Source organism: Necator americanus, chromosome IV, assembly GCF_031761385.1.
Source record: "Necator americanus strain Aroian chromosome IV, whole genome shotgun sequence".
In the NCBI taxonomy this organism is placed as follows: Eukaryota; Metazoa; Nematoda; class Chromadorea; order Rhabditida; family Ancylostomatidae; genus Necator; species Necator americanus.
In genome coordinates, this window is record NC_087374.1 from 8698379 (window position 1) to 8710995 (window position 12617).

General features: G+C 40.2%; 1 protein-coding gene across 2 annotated transcripts; it reads left to right on the plus strand.

The window, feature by feature from the left end:
- Window positions 1-577: 577 nt before the first annotated feature.
- Window positions 578-9777, plus strand: RB195_000693 (uncharacterized protein; the record flags this gene model as incomplete). 2 transcript variants are annotated; one of them, XM_064197170.1, is made up of 8 exons in its annotated part: window positions 578-591; window positions 2340-2490; window positions 3064-3158; window positions 3435-3495; window positions 7796-7921; window positions 9170-9322; window positions 9387-9485; window positions 9557-9631. In XM_064197170.1, 8 exons carry the CDS (start codon window positions 578-580, stop codon window positions 9629-9631), a joined length of 774 nt encoding a protein of 257 aa, XP_064053050.1. The 2 variants fall into 2 exon arrangements, with proteins under 2 accessions (XP_064053050.1, XP_064053051.1); XM_064197169.1 differs by lacking the exons at window positions 578-591; window positions 9557-9631 and adding an exon at window positions 9691-9777 and having other exon boundaries at window positions 2341-2490.
- Between the last annotated feature and the right edge of the window lie 2840 nt (window positions 9778-12617).

Sequence of the window (12617 nt, forward strand, 5' to 3'; positions counted from 1 at the left end):
GGAGAAATTGTTCTGTACATGCTTCAAAATAAAACAGACAAAATAGACTAATTTTTTGAAGAACAGTTTTTTTGGAAAGTTGCGCGCTGACACTTTCAGGGGTTATTCCTTGCAATGCGCTTTTTTGGAGATTTCTTAGTTCTTGTTTCGAGATATACAATAAATATTACAATAGTTCCTTACATTTTCGAACGATTATGAAAACGTAGCTTTATACTGACTCAGGTGTGGCCAAGATTTGGTAATGATCTTTATTAATTGCTAACAGTTCGGCGTTATTGTTTTCGTCAGAGCCTAAAAAAGTCAAAGCCATCAGTAACGTCTTTATGGAAATGTTTCACAACGTAGAGTCTTGTTTGTGATTGATGAAATAAATGTTCTTTCATCGTTACACTTTAGCGCTATTTCTAGTGATAATGACTATTCATAACTTCATTAAAGTTGTGAATAGTCACGTTAAGTCAATATTACGAATAGCAAACATGTAGGAAATATAAAAGGGCGTCAGCAATCACGCTAACTCTGAAAACATTGTATTAGAGGCTGTCCGTCTGCGTTGTCTGATCATCCATCCCTTATGATGCGAAAAATGTAGGTTTCAAAATTTTCTCAATTTGTTTGCTTCAAGTAGGCCATGTATACTATCGCTTCGAGTCAGAAACGCTGAATTATCAAAATTTTCACACTCTGGTGCTGCGAAGGTAATAAATCTCTTAAAAAACTTCTTCGAACATTCCCACATATGCGGGTATATATGTATGTACGTGAAGGTTTAACTGTATGAGCGTGAAGAGTCCATGAAAATGTCATCTGTTATTTCACAGTATTATTATTAATTTATTTTTTTCATTTATTATTATTATTATTAACTCATCAAATATTTTTGTTCACTTGTGCTCACTTACTGACCCTAACAAAATCACAAAACCTGAGAGAGAGATTGCGAATGGAAGTGGCAACATATAATGAATTTAAAAAGATAAAAGGATAAAGTCACTGGCGTATCGATCCACTTGGGATCCATTCATTCCATTTGAAGCGTACAGATGAACAAACAGTACCCTGAAGGTGCAAATCCGTTCGAAAACTGATAATTCAACGAAGAGTTAGGAAGAATAGAACTAATCTAGATCTGCGTAGATTAATCAGTTTTCTGAGGTAGTTGAAATAAATCTCACACTCTGCAGCATGTTCTGGCTTTTCCTTCGTGCATGTAGTGGAGCTACATAAGTTGCTTACCGTTAAAACTATGTACACCACTTAAACTGTAGTTTGAACATATTCAAAGAAAGATGATTAAATTAATTAATTGTCTCTGACTGGAGGTTTGCGGGAGTCAAAAGGAAAACTTGGTAACTGTGAAAAAAATACTCCTCTGGAAATCCGCTCGAAGGTGCAATCGTTTGCTTTCTTTTCTTCTTCTCCATTTTATTTGATGTTTTCTTGAGTTTTAGCACAAATACCTGAGCAGTAACTACCTTCATGAGACAATATTACCATTTTTCAAGATAAAGATGTCATGAATGTTTCAGCGTTGACATTTCATAGTGGCTAAAGATGTGACGTTTCAAGGATCTTTCGTCTTCCACTCCCCCGACTTCTTTCCACAAGAGCTGAAAGACACATGCAGCGAACGCAACAAGGTCCCGCAGCTCTCCCATGTTTCGTGCTTTACGCCCCGCACACATTTGCCTAAGAGGATCCCTGCCGTATTTCGAAATTCATTCCAACTGTTTTAACTGACAAGCGGTAACCGGAACGTACTCAAAGAGCGGATGCGATCGATCACGAACAACCGCGAACTTTCGAGCAGTACCATCAGACAAAAGGAGGAGGAGCTGCAGTAAGTTGAAGGTAAACGTCGTTCTTGAAGCTGTCTGGGAGAGTGGAGCACACGTTCAGACTTCGCTCACACGTCCGGGAATTTGTGCTTGCAATCAGTCGCAAGCGCCCCAAAGGTGGTACCACACAGGTGTCATAGCACAATATACGAGCCAGCCAAAGTAAGGGTAAAGTCTGTGAGGTATGACGGTAGTCTTAGGGCCTCGAAGCAAATGTATCCGCCAATTACGGTGTGAACTACCGATGCCGACGCAGGCTTGGGAGGCTACCACACCATGTGGAGATCAACTCCAGTTCCGATGATCTGGACCAACCGCTTTCTCCAGAATGCTAGGGCCACAGTGCTAGCTCCTTACGGGAACCACACATCAATGAGCCTCCGGAACTGGACCTGGGAAACTAGCAGCCGGGAACACGACACGTTCAGTTTGTAGCTAATTTTCAGGTTATATTAAAAAATAATGGCCTTTTAACTGTTCCCAATACGCTTCATTTAGAATGATTCCCTTGGTAGTCATCTCCTTATTTGGCTTCGCTTGCTGCGCCGAGTACTCGGACGAATTTGCAAGGATGTTGGTTCCTTTCAGTGCTGCAGCATACACGGATACTCCATGGAAATGTTTGGCGAAGTATTATCCGAACTCTGAGGTGCGTATCTCTACTAGGTAGAGAAAATAAGGCAGCAACTAGGTTTAAGTCTCCCAGGAAGAAATACCTTCGTTCGAAAAGTGGTCACAGTCATTTGATTTCCAATTCGTACCGCAAAGGTAATGAAGTTATAGTGAAACAAAAGAGTCTTCTGCGTGAACGTTGGATCTACTCTCGTTCGCAACGTGTATAGAAATGTTTTCATGCCAGCGGCAGTGTTTTCGTGCCATGAAAAATGCCAGCAAGAAAGCACAGTCTTTTTTTATGGATTCAGTAAATGGAACCTTCAGGAGCACTCGTAATCGTCGGTGTACTTGAAGAGTTAATTTATTGGACTCAATGCAGCGTCGAAATGGAAACATAAAGTGTAAATTAGTGGTGAAATTAGTCGATGAAGCAGTTTTTTACATTAATACAAATAGATTCACTTTACTCACTTTCATTACGTCACTTTATTCTAATACATATGTTGTCTCATCCTGTGAAATTAGACCTCTTTGGAGTTAACAACTGTGAGGTCAGTCAAGTTAGTTGCAAGTTATACTACACGCTATATTTTATTCTATCTTGCAGTTCCAACGTGAAATAAATGTACGTTGTGGTAATCATCGCTGTTCTGGATTTACAGCTGTTCTTCACAACCACACGGCTATTGTCGTCAGTTTCAGGTGAAAAATGTGTTGTGCTGTAAAAAAATTTGGTTTACTGTAAAAAAAAAATCTGTCTTAGTCAATCATAATTCCAAGTGTGCACTCAAACAACAGATTAAATTCAGAGTAAGAGTTATCTTTGTGACGACGTTGGAGAAATGTTTCTTTAATTTCGGTGACATGGTAGTGAAACTTTGCACTGGAAAACCAAAATTGTGATAGTAAAATAAAAAGTAGAAAAGTTCACTAAGATAACACTGGCATTGCAGATATTGCTATTTTTCATATTTTCAGAGGAACAACACATTTACTCCACCTTATTGAAGAGTCATTCAAAGTGGTCGTCGAAAAAAACGTATGTTCAGTTTTGTCTTCCGAATTCCGATAATGCTGTCACTTTAGAAAATTAACGGAGGACCTATATCTCATACTTTGCTCCTAGTTAAGTATTAAAGATAGAATAGCCTTTTTCTTTTGTCTTTCGTTTGCTTTTTAGATGATGGGAAGATTATTTCTTGCTAGTTTTTACCAGGGCTAGTTTTTAATGTTCATAGAGAGACCTCTTATCCAGTACTCAAACGTTCTATCACAGTCGCTAAAGGTGCTCATTATGCGTAGATCCCGGCGTTAAAATGCATATTATTATTTTTTAATTAAAGCACATTTAACAGAACATAACACGGAAAAAGGAAACATAAATCCAAGCTAAACACCTTGTTGAGAAGACTTCTTGTGCGTTGATTATTTAAAAACTTTGCAAACTGGCATTTGCACCACCTAAAAGTGGAATAACAGGAGATCAACACTTATTCTCAAGATTATGTGGAAGCTTCACACCTTCTAATTGATTGAGTTTCATATTTTATCATGATTGGTTTGTAAAACAGAGGAAAATTTAAATAGAACATCTCTCTCTCTCTCTCTGACAAAAACACAAAAACCTAGGAAAAATCTAAGTGTTTTAAATCAACGATCACTACCGTGTGTGGCTAAAATAAAACCAATATATACACATATATTACAGATGTTATAGATTGTTCACATATGTTGACCTTCTCGACTTAATCGGCGGGCTGATGTCATCGCCTGACGCGATTATCCCCATCGTCGCCGAGGTGTGCCGTCCTTGAACACAGCTCTGCCCAACCTTCTCAATCTTCTGCGAGAATCAATCACAGAATCACTCCATTCGTCGCTATTCCATAATCTGCGAAACCTTACGTCTCGCCTGATCTGCCTATCCACGCCGAGTGTCCTCAGGTCCTCTTTCACCGCCTCAGTCCAGAACTTCCGTTCTCGGCCAGGTGGCTTCTTCCAGCTTGAACCCGACGAACTCCTCAGAACTCGTTGAACAAGGCGATCTGCCGGTCTCCTTAATATATGACCAAAAAAGCGAAGACGATTTACTTTAGCCATTATCGATGGCGGTGCAAGATGTTGGTGTATTCCACGTGTCATCCGCTGGTATACCACATCAATTTCTGTGTAAAGATCTTCATTGTGACATACCCTAGGCCAATTGTAGCCAAGTAACCGTCTAAGCAGCTTTCGTTCCGTGCAGTCAAGCCTCTCCATAACCGTTGATGGTGCTGCCCAAGTCTCCGATCCGTACATCATGATGGGGCGAATTGCGGATAGGTAGACTCGCAGCTTGGCTTCGTTGGTGACGGGGGTCGACCACAGGCATTTCGTTAAGGAGTTAAACGCAGAAGTGGCCTTAGCGCATCTTTGCTGAACATCTCTCTCGTAGCTGTCATTGTTCTTCAGCCTAGGTAACAGAACTCATCGACGAGTTCTGTCGGTTGTCCGTCCACCCTGATTCCCGTTCGAGGTCTCGAAGAGATCCACATCTGCTTGCATTTATCAGGGCGTAGACGTAGTCCATAGGCTGCAGCCAGCTTCGTTACAAGGTTGACAACATGTTGAAGTTTCGTACTACTTTCCGCGAATATAACAACATCGTCGGCGTACTCGAGGTCAGTCAAGGGGCGCCCTGATGGTGCTAAGACAATGTCGGCAGGACACTGGTCGACTGTTCTACGCATAATGTCGTCGATTGCGAAATTGAACAGGAAGGTTCTGCCACTGCCCCCTGTCTTACTTCAGTTACCACTTCAAACGGTGTTGTACATCCGGCTGGTGTTCGAACTGCAGTAGTTGTTCGTTGATTCATGTTATCTCCATCGGCGCGGAGCGCATTGAGAAGACAGCCTCGAAGAGGAGAGTCGAACGCGGCTTCAAAGTCCAGAAACGCTAGTTGCACTGGCTTCGAATACCGCTGCCAGATTTCGATCACTCTCCTGAAGATGAACACTTAGTCAATCGTAGATCGGCCAGAGCGAAAGCCAGTTTGCTCGTCGCGCGTTGTTTCTTCACGATGTTTAATGAGTCGGTCCAGGATAATGCGCTCCAGTGCCTTGTACATAACACGTAGCAAAGAGATTCCTCGATAATTTCTGGGGTCCGTGACGGATAACTTCTTGTGGAGGGGAATTATGATAGCGTGTCTCCACGAATCAGAACGAATATCCTTTCGTCTATCCATATTGAACGGATGATCTTTGTCATCTCACGAATCCCAGACGGAGGAAGATATTTTAACATTTCTGCGCTAATCCCGTCGTAACCACCAGATTTTCCATTCTTCATCTTTTGATTACAGACCAGGACCTCCGACGCGGTCGGTGGCTCCTCGCTAACCGCATATGTCGGTCTATGAACGTGTTAGAGTTCAGGAGCTGACAGTGCTAGCCGGTTCAGCGAGGTCTTGAAGTGTTCCTTCCAAATTGGAAGGGTTGCTTCACCGACAGCTACCCCATTGGCAGTGTTGAGGACAGGGGAACATCTTTTCATACTGCCGCTATACTGTTTAAGTAGAGCATAGGCTTTCCGCGGGTTCCTATCCTCCCACGCCTTCTCAAACTCCATTGCTCTTGACGTCCACTCGTTATCGCGGTCTTGTTGCAGTTGACGACGCAGCTTCCTTCTAAGACGCTTTTTCTGGTTGAAGTCAGCAGCGCTGCGCGGGACACATACAGGATTGCATGTGGATTTTGTTTCCGCAGATGCAAAGGCAAACTTCTTCAATAAATAGGCAATAGAACCGGGAGCGTTTCCCTTGCAGCGTCCTGGATGCACTTTGTGAAGGAATCCGCATCGCTAAGCTTCTTCCTGGTCCGTACTCCAACATGAATAGGCACACGTTGGCGGAAATTTGTTCTGCATTCATCGTCTTTCAAACTTGCCATGTCAATTTTCGGTTGAAGAGGAACTCTTCGGTTTCTCTTGTGGAACCGCATCTTGAAGCTGAGAAGAATTGGACGGTGGTCAGAGTCGAACGCGACGTCCCAAACAGCTCTAGATTTCCGGATATCTGACTGAGGAATATTTCTCGCCAGAACGTAGTCGAGCTGAGGCTTAAGAGTCCTCATCTTCCGCTTGCGCTGCTCTTCAGGCGTTAAAAGGGTTGACCCCTGCCACGTGAGCTGATGGCGTCGATGATTCCTCTTAAACGTGGAAGCGATGATGAGGCTCGTCTGTTCGCACAAGTCGACCGTTGTCCGACGTGCGCTCCGCTACATAGTACCATTTTCCTAGCACATCGGATTGCTGTTCGAGTCCTATCTACGTATTTGCGTCGATTCCGACAATGATCACCTGCTGGCTTGGTATTTTAGACATCAACGCATTGAGTTCATCATAGAAGGCGTCCTTACTGTTGTCCTCAGCGGTTTCCGTAAGTGCATGAGCACTTACGATCCAGAGTTTACGTCCTCTGCGATCCCAAAGTCGTAGAAAGGGGCATCTAAACGATGTTGAGCCAAATTCCTCCACCAGGTTCTTGTAATTGTTCCTCACAGCTATCGCGCAGCAGTTGACCTTTCAGGTTATTGGCTTCGGCGGTGTGCTGGACGACAGCACCTTTTTGCAATGTATGGGAAGCTTTCGCCATATAACGCCAAAAAAATATAGCTCGTACGTTCCCAATGCGTACACTCGAACGCCTGATTGCGTTTAGTTAAAGCAGGGCCACCACGTGCAGGTAGCAATCAGACTCGTATACGCGGCCCCAGTTCACATATATTACAGATTATAATGACGACATGTTGTCTACCTAGAGACTTTCAAATTTCAGGAAGCAGATCAAAAAGAAAATTTGTGAGCCTAACCAACAAAGAATCAGCATGTCGTTGCTTTCATTGCTTTCCGTACTAAGCATGAAACTCTTTAACCATGAAAAATTCCTGAATTTTCATGATAGAAAGAATTGAAACAGGATTCCGCTACGAAGCCACATACTTTCATTAAAGGTAGTACACCATGAATGTGGTGTGGTACGGATTTCAGTCGAGTATCCGTGTACGAGGTGGTAGATTATGGAGACTGAGGTGTGGTTCCGCTCATCTCTCCCTGCATCACTGCAAGCAGCCGTCTTCAGAATGCTGTTTTGTCGCAGGGCGTAGGCGGCGCAAAGGGTGGAGCGTTGCAATAGATGGCGTTCAACGAAATAGCATTCCGGAGGCGACAGTGATGCAGGGAGAAATGGGCGGAATCACCCTTTTCTCCATAATCTACGACTCCGTATAGGCAGAACCCACCTGAAGCCCGCAATGCCCAGATTCATGAGGTGGTTAATCAAAAGGAACACATTTCAGGTTGAATGGCCATATGGTGGAATGGTTTCAAAGTATTTCCGCGATGCTTTTATGGACATTTGGTCGAGTGGAATGGAACTGGATGTAAAGTTATTGAGAGCAAAGTTCCCGAACTACGAAGTTTGGGTAATTTTTTTTAGAAGGTTGTGCATGAAAGTACAGCGTTGTTTCCTATCCTTCCTTATAATCGTTCTGTTGAAAAATAAGTCGTTAGCGTTCCTTTCATTGTAACTTAAAGACAGGCCTGGGGTGGGTGTGGTGTAGCGGTTAGAGGTTCCGCTTCCTACACGATCGAAGGTTGGTTCCAACCCCCCCTACCCCCCCCCCACCCTCCCCCCCCCGGGGGTAAAAAAAATAATCTTTTTTTGGGGGAAAAAAAAAAAACACTAAAAACACCCACCCCCCCCCCAAAAAATTTTTTTGGAACAAATACAAAAACATAAAAAAAAAAAAATTATTTTTTTTTTTTTTGTTGGGACCAAAACAATTATTATTATTATAATTTTTTTTTTTAAAGACAGGCACTAAAAAATTTGCTATCAAATTGTTTTAACATTTGATAGGGAACTTAAAAGACGGTAACGGAAGAAAAAAACAACAATTATTTTTGCTAAAATAGTTTTAGGCTTTTCAGAAGAAAAAAGTTGGAAGAATACAAGGTTTTCCTGTACGCATTCGTCTTTGATCCTATGCTCAGAAGTCTCCAACGAATTTGCAGTGTGAAGGAAAACTGCGTTTGGTTTTTTCAAGCGGTAATCCTACCCAAGAGTAGTCTAAGCTTAGCGACCCTATTTTCTTAATTAAATGAAAAAAAGGTGGTGTGCTCGTCACCTTATTTTTCACTACAATGTTCCGAAAAAAAAACAAAAAAAGAATAAATAAAACTGAAAACAAATCACTGAAACACTACTTTTGTATGGAGCGGGAAACTCCCATTTAAATCACAAACGACACTTCGCCAACCCTTTTTTGCTTCTGAATGGATTTTCAACTTAAAAAATGCTAACACTCGTTTTCCATCTTAATACATAAGAGCGGATGGGCGTGTTTATTGATTGTTTTTATTTTTAGTCATTCTTTTGGTCAATCCTCTGTCAAATTTGATTTTAATCTTAATAATCAATTCCTTTTTTGTCCAGCTCTTTTCTGTAATTCATAGTTCATAATTTGTTTCCCCTCTAGATCGGAGAACTTTTCAAAATTTCTTAGATCGAGGGGGGAACAAATTGAATTGAGGAGCTGATTATTGCTGCCGACAAAATCTCGTTAGCGATTATTTTGCAATGTGTTTTCTTTCTATAAAAAATAATGGGAGATAAGCCACGAACATTTGTAAGAATTTCACTTCTAAAAAAATTAAACTAAAATTTTCAGCTTACCGGCCATTCACTTGGAGGTGCGCTGGCCTCTCTTGCGGCTCATTGGATTGTTGGAAGTAAAATAATCGATGGTAGCAAAATAAAACTCGTAACATTGGGTCAACCAAGGATCGGTGACAAGATGTTTGCAAGGAATCACAGTGCTGCGGTACATATGCTTATAACTTTTTTGTTTGTCTTTTTTCTTCTTTCATATTCTACTTTGCCCTCAGATTGACTACTCTTTCCGAATCGTACATTGGCGTGACGTTATACCTCAGCTACCCTTGTACGACGAGAGACCAGGAGGCTATTATCACCAAAATACTGAGGTACTTTTGCTTAGATCTAAACTGTTTTCAAGAGGGTAGAGATAATTGAGCTTGTAAAATCATTGTCATAGAAAATTCCAGAGGAGATGAAACAAAAGAAACTTGTATTAACAAATACTGTGCTCATTTCTCCTCTTTCAGTTTGACATCATCAAACTTTCGCTTTCATTTTCCTTTTCTTGCAGAATTTTATGTAATATTTCAGATTTTCTACAAGAAAAAAATGTCTCCAACCAATTACATCGTGTGCAAAGGTAAACGATATTTCCGACTTGACATTGCAGAAATATAAATGGTTTACTTATAATTTATAACTGCAGTGAAGAAAGTATTCATCAATTACTGAAAGATGCTTACAAAAATACTCTGAAAATTGAAAACATATCCAAATCAACATTGTAATTCACAGTAATGTGACATCATTGTGATTTCTTGGATATAACTAATATGGTTGATAATAATAAAATTTGACGTAATCAGTGGAATGAGACTGATCACTTCGATTCCCACGTTGCTAAACTTCCGCAAGCTAATTCCAGTATCTCAGAACACATTAAAGTAGCTACTTTCTACACGGAAACTCTAAGCATCTCTAACGTTTGCTCTAAAATAGAATAATTTTTCCCAATAAGCTTGATTTCTTCTCTTTTGACTTTAATAAGCTTATAGAAATGAAAAACCAACTTTTAAGTAATAACTATTTTTAGAAATTTTTGCTAGTATTTTCAGGCGTTTACATAAAAATACATTTGCCAACATTTAAAGTAAGGAGGTAGGTGTGGCGCAGTCGGTTAGAGGTCCGTTATGACCGCACGGTCGATGGTTCGGAACCGCCCTAGTGCAAACCAAGCCTTTCATCTCTCCGGGGTCGATAAGCTGGTACCAGTCCTGTCTGGGAGGATAAAAACACTGACTTGATCATCGGCTGGCCCCCGCAAGTCATTGTATAGGCCAGCACGCATTCAAAAACCTCAACGATTACGAACGAATTGCAGTAGAACGCGTTGGCGCATCCCAAGTGGACTGAGACGCCAGTGACTTTATCCTTCATCCTTATTTAAAAATAAAGTTATTGTAAATCTATAAATATGGGCTGGTAGGTAGCATTAAGCTTAATGATAAATTTGTTAGGGATATAATCAAGAGGAGGGTGCAGCGCAGTAGATATGATGTCTAGCTGCGACTGTGCGTTCGATCGACTATTCAAGACCCCCTTAGTGCCAACTAACCCTTTCATTTTGGGGGATTAGGTACACCGGTACTGATTTGTCCGCGAGGATAACAGCGCTGACTTCCTACAACGAATAGCCCACGCAATTTATCGTCTATGCAGAAAATGCATTCATGGGCCCATAACTATTTAAACGTACATGTTTTCACAAAAAATTTCAAACGACAAGTAACTCCAGGCGTCTTATCCACACTTTGTCTTTGGAATCAATAAGAGAGTACCATTTGATATAATATTTTGTTTATATTTATTTATTATTATTTATTTATTATTATTTATTTATTATTGTTTATACATTATTTATTTTTTAAATTTATTTATAATATTTTATTTATTATATAACATTCTTGCTTTGCTCTGCAGTTAGTATGCTCCAATACGAATTCAAATTTTTCCCTGAGTAGATTTAACTGCGTAAGTAGATTCACTGTGTAAATGTTAAATTATGACTTTAGTCTCATTTCTATCGTTTTTTTTTATTGATAGTTTCTTCTTCTATTCGTTCTTCTATTCAGTTTCACGTATTACTACTTATTTGAATCTTGCTTTTCACTACTTATATTATTTTTGGATTAGCTTCCCTTCCCTGCTGAGGAGCCTCAGCGGAGGCGAATCTAAAGTCGTCTACACATTGGCGAAACGATCCACTTTTTTTAACTTCAGCTTCTATCTTGTTTTTCTGATATATTTTGAAAACAGCCTCTCATCCAGTAATTAGAGAACAAGTATGAAGTAGCAAAAAATCTCCTTCTGTTATGATCCTGAAGATATGTATTCCTTTTGTGGACAAAACTGAAGCGGTTTATAGAAGTTTCCTCTACCAGATCCTATGTAGGGCTGATACTAAAATACTAGAGAAACTGCAGCTGAAAGCTTTTACACCTTAAGGAATCTTGTTCAATGTTTCCATTTGCAAGGAAATACCAATTAAAAATGATAAAACCGGGATAATTTCAGAGCACGAAGACCAGAAGTGCAGCCGTGGGCTCTGCTTACCTACAAGTTTCCTGGATCATTTGTACTATTTCGGTAGGGAACTCCGAGAAGGAGGAAAGGGCGGATGTCCGAAATAAATTTGCTGTCCTGGGAAATGTTGCATTTCGAAATTTTCTATTTTTTGAACTATTTATTAATTTGTTTGTGAATGATAGTGATAGATGTGGAAAGTTGTCCAGCAGACAAAGATTCGAATCAAAAGGCACCGAAGCAAATCTTATGAGAGTTACAACATAAAAATGAGTGGAACGACGGTTATGCTCCTGTAAGTTTGGTAAAATTCTTTTTCAAAGTGAAGGCTTCAATCTACAGAGCTCCTGAAAGAAAAGCTGAAACGAATGAACAGAATGAAGTGTACTTTTTGAATTGAAAATGGTGATTTTTAACCATGTTGGCAAGAATTCCTAGAGTGAGTTTGGTGAAGATTTCAAAAAAATTTGAGACGTCTTCCGAAAGAAGGTACAACAATTTCTAAGTACAGCTGCACTACAATCGAGCTGTGGCTATCCTGATGTGGGAACGCGACGTAGGAATAAGGCGAAGGGGAATCTTCAGGAAAATTGTAGACAGAAAATTTATTCAATACTGCATAACCACTCGTATATCATTTGAATCGAGTTTTTCTTATCTTCATCGTGGTAACCACAATTGGACTTATACTATTATTTATCTATTATTATTATTATTATTATTAGTATTCTATTAATGAAACTATATCTTCTTAATGTTCAGATGGCAATGGTTGTGTAAAGATTCAGGAATTTCTTGTAACCCGCGGAGATTTCAATAAATCAATGAAAATGAAGGTGAAAAAAAAAGAAATTTACTACCTTTACGGATCTGCATCCACTTTGTAAGACGTGTTTTCAGAGATGCAGAAAAAAAACGTATCAAGTAGGGTTCAT